Source organism: Onychomys torridus, chromosome 2 (assembly GCF_903995425.1).
Source record: "Onychomys torridus chromosome 2, mOncTor1.1, whole genome shotgun sequence".
In the NCBI taxonomy this organism is placed as follows: Eukaryota; Metazoa; Chordata; class Mammalia; order Rodentia; family Cricetidae; genus Onychomys; species Onychomys torridus.
In genome coordinates, this window is record NC_050444.1 from 155,066,481 (window position 1) to 155,084,918 (window position 18,438).

The window sequence follows — 18,438 nt, forward strand, 5'->3', positions numbered from 1 at the left end:
GCCTTCCCAGTGGCCTAGGAAACAGGACGGAGGGGCAGCATTTGTGATTCAAATCTCAAGCACAAGCTGAAAAGCTCTGGGGAAGATCAGGGAGCAGAAAAGGTTCTTGTTCACAGACTTAGGGTAAGAGCTACTGTTCCAGCAAGCCAAGAACCCCGTGGCTCCCACTTGAGCGACAACCACATTCACACTTGAGGTGTTTTGTATTTTTTAATAAAGTTTGTAATCCAATGGACACACAACAAAACTGCGCTGAGAAAAACAGTTTCATAAATTAATAAGTGTTAGGAAGTCAGGGAGAGGTCCAAGTCACAGGAAGAAGGAGTTGGCCAGGTCTTTTTGTCCAGGTGCTACGTGACACTTCCATGTTGCGGGGGCAGGACCCGTGCTGTAATGAAGCGCACTTATACAAATGAGTGACGGTACAAAGTCTGAGTATGAAAATAAGATTTTCTTTGAAAACACATTTTTGGCACAGATTAAAAAAAATGTATGTCAGGGAAATTTGATTTAAGTCAGTATTATATATATTTATATATATTATATATTTATATATACACATCCCAAGTTCTGCACATCCGACCAAGGAAGAAAATCCTTCTGTTGGCTTTTACTCAGCTGTAAACTACATCCGATGAGTTGAAGGTGGTGGTGGCAGGAGAATTAAGAAAGATGACATGTCCGATGAGCAGGGCTTGAAGAAAAGAGATGGGGCAAAAATACCCAATGAAATGTTCCTTGACACCAAGGCTTCAGCACAAGTCCCAAGTCCTGCATGAGAGTCTGTGGTGTGCTCACGTACACATGTCCAGCTCCTCACAGCCTGTGTTCACTGTGCAAGTCACTAATTTAGTGCAAAGGCCGTTCTGTTCACCAAAAACAGACTCCCACTGCCCTGTTCCTTTTCTCCAAAGGAGGAAAGCCAGCCCCTAAGGTTTCTGTGAGTCCATGGGTTGGTGGTCTGTCCTGGGCAAGGATTTCATGTAAACATACAAGCAGCACCACCCCCAGAGGAGGTCTATCCATAGAGCTGGGTGGGCAGGAGAGCGAGGGCAGCTGGAGGCGCCCAGCAGTCTGCCCCTCAGCAGCTTGCCCTCTGCCTGCCTGGGCTGTCCACGGTTCTGTCCTGTTCATCATTGCAGCAGAGCTTCACACAGAGGCAATGACGATCATGAGGTGGGGAGAGATGTTGGAGATGCTGGCAAGGAGGTCAGGGGCCAGGCGGGAGAGGTGACTCTCGGAGAACTCACAGGGTGGGAAGATCTGCAGCACATAGGCGGGCTGGAGGAGTGAGAGAAAAGTGGGACCCACTGTCTTCCAAGGTTCCGACCCCCAATACTCATTCATACCTGGCAGGCCATGACAGCCCCCCCCCCTCCGCCCCAGTCAGGCTGCATATCAGCACAGTATCATCGACCTCTACAGTTGAAGGTCAACACTCCCCCCGCCCCCTCTCAGCTGTTCCCTACCTCTTTCCAGGATGGGCAATTGGTAGCCATTACCCATGCAGCCATGTGCCCATTTCCTCTGGGAACTCCTGGGGTACTCTGGTTGCTACCAGAAATATCCATGACACCAGGCCAGACCAGCCCTGCTGCCCTGACCTAAACTGGTCCTAGCTGTGTGTACAAATGTGGGGTAGTGATGGGACAATGGACCAACCTGATTGGAGCCAGGGTTGGGGACGTTGATAATCCCTGCTGCCTGCTTGGCCTGCAGGTAAGTGATGAAGGCAGCCTTGAGGGACTCCGTCTGGCTCACCACATCCTCCTGGTCACGACCACAGGGCAGAGCCAGCAGCAGACAGTAATCTGTCTCCACCTGCAGCGGAGGTGAATGGTTAGGGATCTCCTGACTAAACAGCACGTGTCCTACCCAAGTAGCTAGGCACCTCCAAGATGGCTGTGTCACACCACGCTAACGTGTGTGTGTGTGTGTGTGTGTGTGTGTGTGTGTGTGTGTGTGTGTGCATATGCTCACTTCTAGACTAGAGGTCCTTCTCTACGCAAGTAGAGTTTACCCTTCATTGCCCACTTCAAGAGTTACCAACGCCAGGAGTTAAGCCACAGAGGCTACCTGTTCTTCCTTCCCTGTGAATGGCATGTGCATTTACCACGGCCCCCAAGTCTTACTGTCATCCTACGGGCAACCCCTTCCAGCTGCGAGGTCTCTAGCCGCATCCTTTGGGCGATCCTCAGCGGGGGACCACCTTCAGAGAGAGGCAGGGACCGATGGGCCAGGACATTGTTGCCGGAGACGAAGTGGAGCTGCACAGCAGCTGTGTCGTTCTTGAGGGCTAGCAGGCCCTGCCACACGATGGGGTACTTCTGCTTACCAGGAAACAAAGGAAAAATGGGGTCATGCATGGAATGACCAGCATGACCCTGGAAGCAGCTCACTCCTGATACAATCAACTGGGAGGTTGGGGTACTTCTTAGGACAGAACAAAGGATGTCTTACCTTCAGAAGCTGGACCATATCCACAGGCCTCTGTGGAGTCAGGTGTGGAGAAGAATCTTGTTTGGGGGCTGGCTGGGCTTCAGTGTGAGGCAGAGCCAGTCCAGGTGGGGTGCTTGTGCCCGAGGCCGTAGAGACAAACAGTGGCTGCTTTGGGGCAGCCTGAGAGGGAAGAGGATTTGGGAGGTCCGGCTTCATGGAGACTGATACAGGGGACGGGTGGGTCGGCTGGCCTGTTTCCACCGGCGCCTTCTGAACCTGAACAAGGGGCTCAGGTGGCCTACTTGCAGGGACAGCTGAGAGACGAGGCTGCTCTACCCCTCCTGTCTGGGTCCCCTTTGCTTCTTGGGAGACCTGGGGCATCTTGCTACTCAGTGGCTGGGCAGGCTGGCAGGGTGGGGCAGGTGGTGCAGGCTGCGTGGACTGCGTAGAGGGGGCAGACTGTGCAGGCTGTGTGGACTGCAAGGGCTCGCCGCCGCCTTCAGAAGGTCCCTAGAGTTGGGAAGGAAGACAAAGGGACAGTCAGGGTGGGCTGCACAAAAGCCCTGGCTTCCAAACAAGAACTCAGTAGACCAGAGGGAGGCATCCTTGTCTCAGGCCACAGAGGAAATGTGAGGCGGGGAGCTGTCTCAGGGAAAAGGCCACCTAACATAGCCCTTCTGACCCTGCAGGCAGGAGCCCTCACATAAAGTGTCTCCCCATATCCAAGAGCTGTGGTCTGATCTGAGGCGCTCCTCACCGTGACTTTAGGAAGCCCATCTTTCCACCTCCAAGTCCTGTCTAGCTTGTCTGTACCTTGCTCATGACCCTTGCCGAAGGTCAGTTTTTTACGTTTATTAGTGTGTGTGTGTGTGTGTGTGTGTGCGCGCGCGCGCGCACGCGCGCGCATGATGGGACACACACACACACAAGTATGCTACTATGTGTGTCCATGTGGAGGTCAGAGGACAACTCTGGAGTTAGTTCTTATTTATGACGGTTCTGGGAACCAAACTTGGGTTGCCAGGCTCACACTTAAGCAAATGCCTTCACCCACGGAACCAGCTTGATGGCCTGCCTATCTTTCTAAACCACAAAGCCCCCAAGTGCAAGCCCAAAAGGTAGGGAGGAAACCTGGCTTCCTCACCTGTGCAGAAGTCTTGGTCCTGGAGGGTAGGCTGACGGAGGAGGCGACAGGAAACTGGGTGTGTGTGAGCTGAGCTGGGGCATGGTAGGTACGGATGTCTCCATACCTATATTCTTGGAATAGTTCACCACTGGAGTGCACAATCTGCACCCCATGGGTTACAACCACAGGTGGGGTCAGAGGCAGCCCCTGAAGTTGGTTGCTGGGGGTGACTGTGAGGATGCGGGCTTCACCATGAGGGGTAGGGGCAGGGGTAGGCACAGGGCCAGGGGCCGGAGCAGGGATTGCTTTGGCATCTGAAGTCTTAATGGTTTCTTTCACCAGCTGCTGGGGTGCCTTGTTGGCTGGTGGCACCTTCACTACCCCCTCGGTGGCCCTGGGCTGTTCACTGACAGCAGTCACGTGTGGGTGCACCATGATCCTCACATCTCGGGGCACAGTGTATGGGTGCAGTCGGTACTCCGACTGCATGACCAGAACTTCTGACTGCACAGGGGCCGCAGCTCTAGCCACAGGGAGGTGATAGTGAACTTCTTCCTCAGGAGGGTGCTGGGTGGCCAGAGCAGGTACACCAGCTGTGGTGGGCTGGGGTGTGCCCACATGCTGTGGGGCCCTTGCTTCTATCTGCTGGGGCTGCAGAGGGGCCCGAGGAGAGTGCAGAGTCTCTGGCCGGATGCTGTAGGTGATGCTGGGCAATGTGGGTGTGTTCATTCTCACCTCACCTTGTGAAAGGTGACCAAGGGACACAGTCTGAGTGATGCTGTGGGGTGGCATGATGACAGACTGCTCTGGGTGGATACTGGAGATGAACTGGGGGACTGGAATGCCTGCAGCTAGCATGACGGTGGCATTGGTGGAAAGTGCTGTGGATGTGGTGCTGCTGGGGTGGCAGGCCCTTGGGAATGGGCCTGATGTAGGCCCACTAGGTCGAGGAGTATGTGTATCTGGTTTTGGGGCTGCCAAGTGCGAGATGGTTCGATCTACTGGGGTGCTGGGTCCCGAAGGAACATGGTTCACTTCTGTAGGCAGTTTGCTGGGCAGGGCAGGAGGGTGGTGGGGAGTGAGGGTGGACCCCAAGTTAGCTGGCTGAAGGACCTTGGTCTCTATTTTCAGAGTGACAGGGTCAGCAAGTTTCTTGTTAGTGGTGACTATGCTTGGGGTGAGAACAAGCTGGTTGTGAACCAGCACTGGGGGTGTGTTGATGCCCTGGGTGAGAACCTTCACTGTGCCACCTTGGGTGACAGGTGTGGACACTGAGAGGTGAATGGGCTCAGGCTTTTCCAAGGATGGACGGTCCGTCTTCACAGAGGAGATCACTGGAGAGGCATTATATGTCTGGGCAGTCAGTACCAGAGTAGAATGGGTGGCCACATTTGCAAAAGCTGAAGGGGTCTGAGGGCCTTTGGGTGCGGACTGGGATGGGGTGACAGAATCTGGTTTCACCTGGGACTTTGATACTGACTGCTGAAACTCAATGTCCATTGCACTGGCTGGGGGGATCTGGCTGATCTTGGCACTGATCCGCTGTGGGCCTTCCGTCTTCTGTCCTGAGTAGCTCAGAAGCACAACTCCTTCTGAAGTATTCACACGCAGCCCTGCACCAGAGCCTGTCTCTGCGGGGCGGTCATCAATCACTGACATAGACCCAGGGTGGAAGCGACTGTTTTCATTGCTGCTTGACCTCTGTTTGCCCTTTGCTGATGGCACCGTCACTGCACCGGTCATGGCTGCTGCACCTGTTGTGGCAGTCACACCACAAGCAGCAGTCACTGCACCCGCAGCGGCAGCGTTCACGGTACCCGGGGCAGCGTTCACTGTGCCCACTGTGGCGCTCACTGGAGTGGTCAGGACATTCACAGGTCCAGTGAGGACATTCACAGGCCCCTTTAGGAGATTCACAGGCCCAGCAGGGGTGCTCACTAAACCTTTCAGTGTGGCCACTGAGCCCTTCACAGGGCCCTTTAAGGCATTCACTGGGACCAGAGAGACATTCACCAGGCCAGTCAGGGCACTCACCAGGCCAGTCAGGGTCTGAGGAGCTGGTTTTGCCAACGTTATCTTCTGCGAATTCTCCAGGTCAATGCTGACAGGCATCCGGCTAATAACGGACGTGATTTTGGGGGCAATGACTGGAGCCACCTTCTCTTTGTCAGCAGCTACTGAGACCTCTGAGGGTTGTGGGTCAGAAGCATTTGATACTGGAGTTGCTGACTTTTCCTCTAAGGGAAGATGTCTGGGTTCACCTGGAGGGACCGGTACCTCGTGCAGACAAGGAGCAGCACTCACGGGCTCTGCGATGGCTGTGGTGACACGTGTGGAAGGAACACCAGTGGCAGAGACATATTTGGGGTCCATGAGGATCTTCCTCAGTGTACTGGAGCTGGTGTCCACGTCAGAGGCCTTTGTGTCTGGGGGAAGAGCTGGAGCTGGGGTAGACTGAGCCTGAGGCTCCTCCTGTCTTGTGATCCACTCAGTCACCTTAGTAGGGGGACTCTGATGGGGGACTCCCCCAGGAATGACAGGGGGTGGGAGCTTTGCTATTGTCACTAAAGGAATTGTGGGTGGAGGTATACTCGAGTCACTGGGTGGGGTCACTGGATCACTTTCAATGATGGAATGCACCTTGAACCTGGCCTGGGGCTCATCATCTACTGGTGATGGCTGGGAAAGAGGTGGGAGGTCAGGGGGTGCGGGTGCTTTGCATGGAGTCTTTCCTTCAATACTGCTTCCCTGACACAGACTCTCAGCAGGGGGCGTCTTGCTTGGGTCAGAAGTGCATTCCTGGGGAGGAGTGGATAGAGGTTTTTCGCTCTGCTCTTCTTCCTGGGGAACTTCTGGGGGTGCTGATGTTGCCTCATTGGCAGCAGGGCTCTCGCTTTGAACCTGCTCAGCCTCAGAGACGCGAGTCTCTGTGGCAGTGACCACTTTCTTGTTTGTGTTCCTTTTCCGGCGCGATCGTGTCTTCTGGCGCCCTTTGTCTTTCCGGGGAGGAGTGACTTCCACTTTAGAGCCCCTGGCTTCCTGTACAGAGTCACTGCTGTTCCCTCTGGTGTCCTTGGGGTCTGCAGAACCTGCTGAGGGCTCCGAGACACTGAGTTGTGAGCTAGGAGACTGTGTAGCAGCATCTGCCTCCAGGATTCCAGCCGGGGCCTCAGGGGGCCCCCGCTCCAATCCTTCCTGCAGATGCGGCTGAGATCCTGGGGGTAAGGAGGGAGAAGTGGACAGGTCTTCCGGTTCTCCAGAATTGTCGCTCACGATGGAGCCAATAGCCGCAGCCAGTTCAGTCTCGTTTGCCTGGTGTGCAGGCTTGTGGCCATCCTCCGTGGCGTGGCCTGCAGATGTCCCCGGGGCTGCTCCCTTGTCAGTTGCACTGCTGGAGGGCTCAGTGAGCTTTGCAATGTTCTCCACAGCCTGCTCCAGCTCCATCTGCTTGGCTAGCTGTGTGGCTTCTGGGGACACCGTACAGGCGGACAAATCTTCCTTCTCTGCTTCCTTTTTAGGATCAACTGGGTCATTCCTCAGCTGAGATGAGGAGTCACTTTCCTTTGGAGGGCTCTCCGTGTTCTCCGGAGAGGCTGCCACAAGGCCAGCTTCCTTGTCCACGGTCTGCCCTGCAGCCCTGGGGGCCATGTCCAGGGTTCTCAGATGTGCAGCCCTGTCCACTGCTGACCTGGTGTTCCGAGCACGTCCTCGCTTTGACTTGGTGTTTTTCTCGGGAGGTGGTTTTTTCTCCACTGTCTCAGCTGGGAAGGTGTCGGGTCCCTTTTTGTCTGTGCTCGTGTCCTTCCTGTCACGCTTAGGCTCACTCGCTGCTTCTTTATCACCCCTGGACTTGGTGTTACTTTCCCTCGTGTTCACCTGGGCACTGCCCTCAGCAGCAGCCTCCACTTTCGGCTCGTTTCTCCCCCTTTTCCCGTAGGGCCCCCCAGTGCCTGCTGACTTCTGAGACCTTGGAGACCTCCACCCTTCAGCTGGCTTGGGTGTTTCTGCTGGCTCTTTCGCCTCATGTTCTTCATTCTCATCCACACGCCGCCGTGTTTTAGGAGGCCTTCCCCTTCGGGGGGTGGTGGGAGGGACCACAGCCTCCTGCAGCTCCCGCTCCAATCTCTTCCTGGTCACTCTAGGCTGCTCAGCAGGCTCTTTAGCTGGAGATGGGCGGCTTTCGTGGTCACCCATGGTGGCATAAACGCTCCTGACATTCCGGCGCCTGGTTCGGCTGAGAGGCAGGCTTGGCTCAGGGAGCTCGGGGTCCCCCGCAGAGTTTTTAGATGCAGTCCTTGTAATCTTCTCAGCCTCCATCTTCAGTTCTAACAGCTTCTGTGCTTCTCCACGAGGAGAGCTGGAGCGCTTCAGCTTTTCCCGGTCTATCCTCTCACTCTTTCTGGTGACGGGCTTCTCCACGATGCTTGCAGCAGCTGCCTGGACTGGTGTCTTGGCACGCTTGTTTTTGTATGTCTTCCTTTCTTTTGCAGCGACTGGAGGACTGGCCTCCACATCTTCAGGCGCTGGGGGCTGAACTTCAGCTTTCTGAGTGGCACTGGGCTCAATGCTTGGAGCTGCATCTGGCTTCTCCACTTTTGGCTCTTCAGCTTCCTCAGACTTCTGAGTCAGTTTTGAAAGTGGCTGGGGACTGCTGGGTTTTGGATCTACATTGCTTTCTACCTTGGAAACTGCAGCCCCAGGAGTCAGAGGCTCGGCATCCGCACGTGGGGTGCCTTCGGCAGTTGAGCTTTCTTGAGTAGCCAAAGGCGCCACAGCAGTACTCTCACTGACACCCCTTCCTGGGGGTAAGTCTACCTGCTTAGGCTTTTCCACAGGGACAGGAACTGACTCAGACACCAACTTTGCCTCTTCCAAGACCTGGGCTGGCTCCACAGGCTTCTCTCCTGCCAGTGAAGGAGCCTCTGCTGTTTTCTCAGCCTTCTCTGGTGCTGATGCTGCTGGTTCTGGTGTCACAGGGGTGACCACAGGAAGCCCAACTGAAACAGGGCCTTTCGGCTCCAGCTCTCTGGTCTCAGTGGCAGGTTCCGGGGTCTTGGGAACGCTCTCTGGGTCCTCCTGTTTCTCAGCCTCCTTGGGCTTCTGGTCCTTCTCCTTTTCCTTCTGCTGCATCCGTGTGAGCTCCATGAATCTGCTGTGGAACAGGACCACTGGCTCCTGGACCGAGTCACCTGTGCTGCTGGCACCGTCAGATGCTTGTCTGCTGTACAGCCTCCCGGGGGGAAAGTCGGAATCCTCTCCTTTCCTCTCAAGATGCTGCAGCCGCTTAGAATCTTGTTCAAAGATGGAGCTATGCAAAAACCGAGAGGCAAACAGCTCTTGCCTCTCCTGCTCCTCCTCTTCCCTGTGGTCATCCTTCTTATCATCCATTTTCCCCTCCGAGTCGGTCCTGATTTTCTTCTTTTTCATGTACCAGGAGGGAATAGGTCTTGGGGCAGAGTCAACCTTTTCTTTATCTTTGTTGTTTCGAAAATTAGCAAACCGGGAGTCCCAGTCAAGAAAAGACCAGTTTTCTTCACGGGATGAAGAGAGTGACTTAGCTCTTTCAAGCAAAGCTTTAGTGTCTGGTGTGATCGTCTTATCCAGAGCAAAAGAATAAAATTTATTTCTTTCTAAAGAACCAGAGAGTCTTTCATCTCGCTCACGTACTTTGTCATCTCTGTCCCTCAATAAAAAAGACAGCCGAGGGCTGTCATACAAGCTGGAGGCCCTGGGTGACTGGGATTTGTGCTCAGCATCCTCATCAGAGTCAGAGGGTACCTCACCAGGTTCCAGATCACGTACAGACCTCTTTCGTAAACTGTCTCTCTTAATTATGCTGTTTGGAAAACTCACATCAAACCTGCTGGGGTCCTGTTTCATCTGAGGGTCCCAACGATTCGGCTCATCTTCAGAATTCAAGACAGACAGCTTTATTTTGGCCATGTCTGCCACCTGCTCTCGCTTACTAGAATCATAGGGATTAAATTTTAAGGGGTCTTCTCTCACTGCTACATTAGAATAGGGGAGACCTTTTTCATCCACTTTAGGAGACCCTTTTACTGACATCAGCCTAGGGGAGCCCAGGGTGTCATCGTCTTCGTGGAAGGAACCATGGCGGACACTGGGAGAACAGCCGGTCCTTTCAGAGTCCTCACTGATTTGGCGGGAACTTCTGTAATTTCTCTCTCTTTTTGTACAGATATCAAAATCAACATGATCCATCCTTTTCTTTTTGCTGGGGGGTGAGTCGTCAGTAACATCCTGGGGGGGCTTGCCTACCTCATGAACAAGGCTACGTCTTTCATATTCATCTACATCTTTTTTAGGACTGCCAAACTTCTCAGACTTGGCTATTTCCATCTCCATCTGCTGTTTTCTGCGACTCTGTTCCATCTGTTTGCGGTAACTCTGTGTGTGATCAATGTCAATGCCAAGTTTTTCTTCAGCGTTTACTGTGTGTGGCTTCTCCTGGCCTGCTTTATGCTCTGCTGGTTCATCACGAAGACGGCAGTAGTTTTTCTTGACTTCCTCTTTCTCAGGCCCTTGATTATCTAGGGCCTGCAGCTGTTTGGGCTGAGGTTTTGAGGGGATGGCTTTTTTGGGCTGGGCTTCTTGATTTTCCACAGATCCGTGTATTGGATCTCCCAGGCCTGTGTGTACATCTGAGCTGGGCCTTGAGCCAGACCCTGAGGAGACGGCAGCAGGCTCCTGGCAGTCTTTGGGGCTGGGAGCCGAATTCAGTCTGTCCAGCTTAGTTTTTTTTGATTCCCTTTTAAGGATTTCTTTTCTCACAGGCTTTCTTTCAGGCTCTCCTTCCCTCGGCAGAACAGCATCTCTCGACACATCAGGCTGCTTCTTGAGAAGTACTCGAGTATCCTCTGTCTCGGGGCTGCTTTTCTTGACTTCTGGTTTCTGCTTTTCTGCTTTCAAGCTGGAATCTGCAAAGCGCCTTTTCCTCGCTTCCAGCTTCTCCAGGTCCAGAGCACTCAGGCCCTCAGGCGTCTGCTCCGGCTTGAGGTGCTTCCTGAGTTTAGGCCTGCCTTCTTTATCCCCGACTTCTGTGTGGCTGGAAAGGGCCTTTTCCCTCGGGGCTTTCCCTCTAGCAGACTCCACTGTAGACGAGTCTGACTTGGCAGGCTCCATCTGAGAGGCCTGGGACTTCTGACCCAGGGCTGAAGGCTTAACAGTGTCATGATCAAACCTCGCTTTGAGCTTTTCTGTCGGAGGGTGGTCAATAACCTTCCCCTCCTTTTCTTTCACTCGAGTCAAAACCACACAAGGCATGAGCTCCAGGCGGTTCTTGGCTGGCCCGTCCTTGTCGGCTTTCTCTCTGCTCAGCTTGGTATTGCTCCGTGTTTTCTCCGGGCTCTGATCACGATCATTTTCTTGCTCTGTTTCGGAAGACTGAGAACTAGGGGAATGACCTTTTCCTTTCCGTCTCTGCCTGTCAGGTTTGTCCTTTTCTCCTTTTTCCTTCCGAATTATTCGTCTCTCCCTCTCCACTCTCTCAGGATCAAAAGTCCGTTCTTTCTCTGTCTTTTCGTTTTTTGTATAGCGCTCCAACCGAACCTTCTCCAGTTTGTCGTACCGTGGAGGGGACACCGAGCTGCAGCTCCCACTTCGCTCTGAGGACCGGCGGTACAGCCTCCTCTCCGAGTCACTTGGCAGTCTCTCAGAATGTGCAGGAGACACCCCAGGACTCTGTGGACGACGCAAGAGCACGGGACTCTGACTTCGCTCAATGGGTCTCCTCTCATGGTCCCGGTCCCGGTCCGACTCAAATCTTTCCCTTTCTCGCTCCCGTTCTCTCTGCCTATAGCTGTACTCCCGAATATCTTGTTCATAAGGATCACTCCTATATTCTCTGTATTCGCGAGGGTCATCATAGTATCGGGACTCATAGTACTCTCCTTGGTAGGTTTCCCAATCGGAATAGAAGTCCCTCCCTCGAGCTGGATAGTCCCTCCTGGAGTCCTCAGGGTAGGTGCCTGGAGTGCGGACGCTTTCATAGTAGGTCCGATCTTGGCTGTAGTCATAGGACCCTCTTCGCTCCTCTCTGCCAAACATCACAGAGACTGTTAGTGCTCCTGTCTTCTCAACACTTGCAGTCCCACCTCCATAATCCCGGCACTCAACTGCACAAGTTCAAGGCCAGTCTGGGGTACACAGTGAACCACCTCACACACATCTCTGGGCTCCGAGCATTCCTCAGTCACGTGTTCAGCAGCAAGTCTTTTGCAGCAGCTCCTAAGCCAGAAACAGCCCTGAGGACTAAAAACTGACAGCCTAAATAAAATTCAAATGTAAAGCACCAGGTGCTTATCTGCAGCCCTGGCCTGTAGACCAGGCTGGCTTCCAACTCACAGTGATCTCCTGCTTCTGCCTCTGGAGTGCTGGGATTAACGTGTGTACAACCATGCATGCCCAGCACTTTCACAGTTATAACAGAAACGCAATAATCTCAAATAAATGACAAATATTTAAGGAGACCCACTCCTAGCCAGGCAGTGGTGGCGCACTCCTGTAATCCCAGCACTTGGGAGGCAGAGGCAGGGGGATCTCTGTGAGTTCGAGGCCAGCCTGGTCTACAAAGCGAGTTCCAGACAGCCAGGACTGTTACACAGAGAAACCCTGTCTTGGAAAAAAAATAAAAAAGGAGACCCACTGCTATGTACCCTGATCCCACTGTGCTGTACCGTAGGCATGTATTGTTTAGACTGTCGCATTGTACTCAATAAACATATGTAATTATATCAATTTCTTTAAAAGAATTTTTCAGATTTTTAAATCTTAGGGCTGGAGAGATGACTTAGAAGTTAAGCTCACTTATTATCTTTGCAAAGGACCCATGTTTAATTCCTAAAACCCACATGATGGCTCACAGCCTTCCTTAACTCCAGTTCCAGGTAAACAGATACCCTCTTCTGACTTCCTTGGGTACCAGACACACTAAGCACTCATACACACAAACAGGCAAAACATTCACACATAAAGTAAGTAAATCTTTTAAAAAATATTATATCTGGGCATGATGGCACATGCCTTTAATCCTGGCACTTGGGAGGCAGAGGCAGGGAGATCTCCAGGTGTCAGGGGCTAGCCTGCTCTACAGAGCAAGCTCCAGGTCAGTTGAGATTACAGTGAGATTCTGTCTCAAAAAAACAAAAACAAAAACAAAAACAAAAACAAAAACAAAAAAGAAAATAAATAAATGTTTTTTAAAAGTTTAAGTATTTGGGGCAGTGATGGTGCACACTTTTAATCCTAGCACTTGAGGGGGCAGAAGCAGGTGGATCTCTGTGAGTTCAAGGCCAGCCTGGTCTACAGGAGTTCTAGACCAGTCCAGGCTACACTAAGTACTACTGACAACCAACCAATAATCAGTCAATCAATCAACTGTGTTCTAGATAAAAGGCCAGTCTTGGTATACTGTTCTGTCTTAGGTGGGTGAGGTATACTCATTCTAACAAGTACTGTCATCAACTGCATAGGCTTGGCTCTGAGGCCCAGTCTCTGCAGCTCTTACGTCACTTTTTGGCTCAGTGCAGCACAGTAATAGTTGTTAGAACAACAATCTTTGGCTGGATGTGGTAGTGCACATCTTTGATCCTAGCACTCAAGAGGCAGAGGAAGGCAGGTCCCTAAATCTGAAGCCAGCCTTGTTCTACACAGGAAGTTCCAGACTAGTGAGGATTAGAAATAAAACACTCAAAACAAAAAACAACAACAACAAAAACCCACTAGGCATAGAACTAGAGTTATTTAATACACAAGGCAAGGAAGTATTCCCTCTGTGAAGGCGAACCTATTATATACTATCCAATAGAAAGAAAAGACACCCACCTAAATAGCTTACTACTTTGCTGAGCAAGGTGGACCGCTCTTAGGGAATGACACCTGTAGTTAACTTCTGGCAGCTGGGCACACACTCAAATACACAGACAGATGCACACAGACACACACAGTTACAGACATGCACACAGACACACACCCCTATCTTAACAACTTATTTTGCTGAGTCCATGAAGCTAAATAATTTCATCAGGGAACACAACAATAGAGCACTTGCGCCCAGTCAGCACAGGGGATACATCCCTTACAGAAGAATTCAAGGCCACTTGCCTTGTCCATAGATGGAGGGAAGTCGTCCCACTGAAAAGGTAATGCCTTGTATGTCAAACAAGAACTGTCAACAGTCAGATTTGGAGAAAATTCTATCCAAGCTACCAAACGTAGATAGAGAACAAATAAGTCACCAGAAATTGCCCAACCTTCAAGCCATGAAAATGGAGACCTAGCCGGGCAGTGGTGGCGCATGCCTTTAAACCCAGCACTCGGGAAGCAGAGACAGGTGGATCTCTGTGAGTTCAAGGCCAGCCTGGGCTACAGAGTGAGTTCCAGGAAAGACAGAAAGCTACATAGAGAAACCCTGTCTCAAAAAACCAAAAAAAGAAAAAAAAAAATGAAGACCTTCTCCACCCTCCCACCCAAGTGGAAGACTTGAAGACCAAGTGCCATAGAGCCTTGTACATGGACAAGTCTGTAGAAATCAGGGTGTTTATAATCCTGAGCTTAATCAATGGAGTCAAGCAGCTTTCCCACCAGACATCACCTCACCAGAGGGATTACTTTCCTCACTTTATAGCAAAGGAAACATCCTTGAATTTTATGTGGAGGAATGCATTACACACACAGTAACATGTGAGACCTCTTCTCTTCTGCCTCCTTCATGAGGATATAAATGCCATTAGATGGGGATAAATGACCATGGAAATGAACTAAGGATCAAAGCCAGAAACAGGTCTTCACTCAAATCATAAGCAGTAATATACAAAAATCAACTCCTAGACTACATCATCCAACCCTCAGAAGACTCTGCCTTTTAAAAAATATATAATGTACACACAGAAATTGTTAATGCCTCAAGTGCAATGAATGAAGCCTCCAATACACACCTTCCCTCACTCTCACGTGGAATTTTTTTTTTTTTTTGGGGGGGGGGTGTCTAAGACAGGGTTTCTCTGTGTAGTTTTGCCTCCTGGATCTCACTCTATAGTCCAGGATGAGCTCGAACTCATGAGATCCACCTGACTCTGCCTCCCGAATGCTGGGATTAAAGGCATGCACCACCACCACTCAGCTACATAGACTGTTTTTAAGAACTAATGTACTGACAGCAACCCCGGGAAGGAGCTCGGTTGGCCCAGGGCTTGCCTGGCAAGGGTAAGGTCAATTTAGGCCCCCAGTACCACCTAAGTCAGGTGTAGTGGCATACACATGTAATGCCAGCACTCAGGAGGTAGAGACAGAAAGACCATCAAGTTCAAGGTCAAGCTATAATAAAACAAGCCTGGGGCCAGCCTAGGCTACATGAGTCCCTCTCTCAAAAAACAGTAAAACTGCAACCAATGACTTCAAACTGCTACTCTGGGAACTGGGATTGAGAATATTCTGTCCAAAATGACATATTTGTACACATATACAAACAATCTCATGTGTATTCTTTTATTGACGGGTGGGGGATGAAGCTATGACAGAACAGCCCCTCACACTGGCTCACTATCTGAAGAATTGTACATTTTCAGTGTTTTGTGATTTGAGTTCTGAGCTATTCATGAGAAACTATCAAAGCCTTAGCTTTTAGAATTTTGACAATGGGGGTCAGTTTTCATTTCAAAGCTCAAGAGTTCAGTGACTTAGCAGGATACTGAGTTAGGAAATATTTCGAAGAGATGCTGTAATTTCAACCTAACAAAACTGGGACCAGAGGCAGTGAAGGAAGATATTGATGGGCTTTGGCAGCCCTCCCGGGTTCTGATGGCTCTTGACTTTAACTGCCTGAAGCCCTTTGATATGGATGGGATAGAACAGGTGCCCACACTTTAGGAGACCACCACAGAGCAATGCCTGGCCAAAAGCTTGCTTTAGTACAGACAACTGTTTCCACTTTCAAACACATTCAGCTATGTGAAAAGTCTGGTGATTATGTGAGGGTATTTTAATAGGTTATCTAATCAACAGAAGAAAACAAAATCAAATACCACACAGGAGTAGTGACTAAAAAATGGCTGACCTTCTGCACTGCCAAGGTCACATACGTTTCTATCTATGTGATCTGACTCACTCTATCTCAAAAAGTCAAATAAACGCTTCACGATTCTTTCTAAGAGCACTCAGTGAGGACTGAGACAGAGTATCCCCACCCTACCTTCAACTACATAAAAACTAGCTTTGCAAAACTAAACCTGTGTTTTCTATATGGCAGGCTAAACAATGTCTTTGTGGAGAAGTGAGTAGAAGTTAAAAAGAGAAAAATAAAATTTCAATCCATAAAAATCAGAACTCAAGCTATACTGGCAGGTCTGCACACACCCAGGCTGGGAGTGGTTCAGAAGGAGAACGCTGACCATGCACATGGTGCTGGTGTCCCAAACCGATGGTCCAACACGAAAGGAAATGAAACACCTACCTTCTTTCAGTTAACATTTCATAGAAGTCTCTGATATCTTGGCCAGACTTCTCCATGCAGTGATAAAATGCCAACTGGCTTTCCCGATTTGCAAAGTCCACCTTAAAAAAAAAAAAAAAAGAATTCATAATAAAACCCATTATTATACAAACATAAACAATATATAAAAAGATTTTTGTAAAGAAAGAAGTTTCAGATTTCAATTTTGGAGTTTGTTTGTCAAGACAAGGTTTCTCTGTATAGCTCTAGCTGTCCTGGAAGTTACTTTGTAGACTAGGCTGGCCTTGTGGCCAACCAATGACTGGTCTAAATTGAGGCCCATGCCACATAGGGAGCCCATGCCAGGCACTGCCTAGATGATGACTGAGGCTGGGCAGCCCAGACACCTAGAGTAGAAACACAATTGGCAAATTATGATTCCAAATGGTGCTCTACTATACTCATGGTTTGGTGTCTACTTCCAGCTGCCATCAGTAAGGCTACCTCCAGCAGCTGATAGGAGCAGATGCAGAGACCCAGAGTCAAACAATAAGTAGAGAGAGCAAGCCCAGGTTGGAGGTCTCTATCAGGTGCCCCAGCCCAAGCTTGAGGAACACCATTATGGAAGAGCGGGAAGGAGGAACTGTGGGAGCCAAAGGAATCGAGGGCACTGGAGAGCACGGCCCGTGGAATCAACTCAGAAGGGCTCATTGGGGCTCCCAGAGACGGAAGGGGCAATTCTGGAGCCTGCATGGGTCTGCACTAGGTCCTCTGCATATGTTATGGTTGTTGGCTTGGCATTTGGGGGGGGGGGTGTCTCCTGACAGTGGGAATGGGGTATCTCTAACTCTTTTGCTTGCTCTTGGGACCCATACTTCCTACTGGGCTCAATCCGATGTGATGGTTTGTGCCTGGTCTTATTTATCTTATTGTGCTGGTTTTGGTGAATGTCCCTGGAGGCCTGTTCTTTTCTGGAAGACAGAGTGTGGGGGTGGGTCCGGGGGAGAAGGGGTAACTGGGAAGAGCAGAAGCTGGGGTCAGGATGTACTAATGAGAAAAGAATATATAAAAGTTTAAAAATAATAATTAAAAAACAAAAGGCATGCACCACAACACACGGCCAATTTTGGAAAGTTTAAAAAAAAAATTTTTAAATATAAAACTCCCAAATTCTCCACAAATCTTGACAGATGCAATTTAAGGTCCCAGAACCCAATCCATGAGTGAAAGGGCTGGGCACAGTGCAATTTCCAAACTGCAGAGGTTGAATCAGGATGGTCACAATCACGGGCTTGAGGCCAGCCTGGGCTACGCAGTCATCCCCACACACCCACAACTTCTCCCTGTGCCAATCAAACAAACAACAAAGGAGGAGAAAAATAAAATGCTAACAAATTTCTACCAGAATTCTGAGTTGGCAAAGGCTTGGGTCAATTAAATGGGTAATCTATAGTTGGGCAATCTATGTCACACATAACTTTGTAAGAATAACCTTTACAGCCGGGCGGTGGTGGCGCACGCCTTTAATCCCAGCACTCAGGAGGAAGAGGCAGGCGGATTTCTTGAATTCGAGGCCAGCCTGGTCTCCAAAGCAAGTTCCAGGAAAGGTGCAAAGCTACACAGAGGAACCCTGTCTTGAAACACCAAAAAACAAACAAACAAACAAACAAACAAAGAATAACCATTACAACAAGAGGACAACACAGCTCTAATTACTTCATGTCCTACTGCCAAAATATTGTTACTTTATCTTAATCTAGCTATCAGTTCTTAAATTCATAATTATGCCAAACAACCATGAATAGCAAGTTTGGTTTTTTGTTTTGTTTTGGTTTTTCAAGATAGGGTTTCTCCATGTGGCTTTGCACCTTTCCTGGAACTCGCTTTTGTAGCCCAGGCTGGCCTCGAACTCACAGAGATCCACCTGCCTCTGCCTCTGCCTCCCGAGTGCTGGGATTAAAGGCGTGTGCCACCACAGCCTGGCGAATAGCAAGTTTTAAACAAGTAATACCAGGAAGACACACACACACACACACACACACACACACACACACACACACACACACACACAGCTTATTTTTGGAAGCTGACAGACCAAATGTGGCACTGGCACACAGACACTCACTGTAATGGGGAAAGGAGGCCTCTGACCAAAACCAGGAAAGAACATCAGGCATCCAGGGAAAGAAATGCTTTGAAAAGGGCTGTTAGGGCTGGGGATTTAGCTCAGTGGTAGAGCGCTTGCCTAGCAAGTGCAAAGCCCTGGGTTTGATCCTCAGTTTGAAAGAAAGAAAGAGAGAGAGAGAGAAAGAAAGAAAGGAAGAAAGGAAGGAAGGAAGGAAGGAAGGAAGGAAGGAAGGAAGCAAGGAAGGAAGCAAGCAAGGAAGGAAGGAAGGAAGGAAGGGGGAGAGAGAGAGAGAGAGAA

The 18,438-nt window shown here is 50.3% G+C and overlaps 1 protein-coding gene across 2 annotated transcripts in view; it reads right to left on the minus strand.

The window, feature by feature from the left end:
• Positions 1-191: 191 nt before the first annotated feature.
• The window catches only part of Spen (spen family transcriptional repressor), a 77,647-nt gene continuing 59,400 nt past the window's right edge, over positions 192-18,438 (minus strand). Inside the window, exons 10-15 of one of the 2 annotated variants that reach the window (XM_036179285.1) lie at positions 16,035-16,135; positions 5,600-11,621; positions 2,461-2,949; positions 2,133-2,327; positions 1,663-1,821; positions 192-1,281 (exon numbers count right to left, since the gene is read on the minus strand). In XM_036179285.1, coding sequence (XP_036035178.1) covers positions 1,150-1,281; positions 1,663-1,821; positions 2,133-2,327; positions 2,461-2,949; positions 5,600-11,621; positions 16,035-16,135 — 7,098 coding nt within the window. In that variant the 3' untranslated portion in view covers positions 192-1,149. Of the gene's footprint in view, positions 1,282-1,662; positions 1,822-2,132; positions 2,328-2,460; positions 2,950-3,583; positions 11,622-16,034; positions 16,136-18,438 lie in introns of both variants that reach the window. The other variant, XM_036179284.1, reaches the window with a different exon arrangement.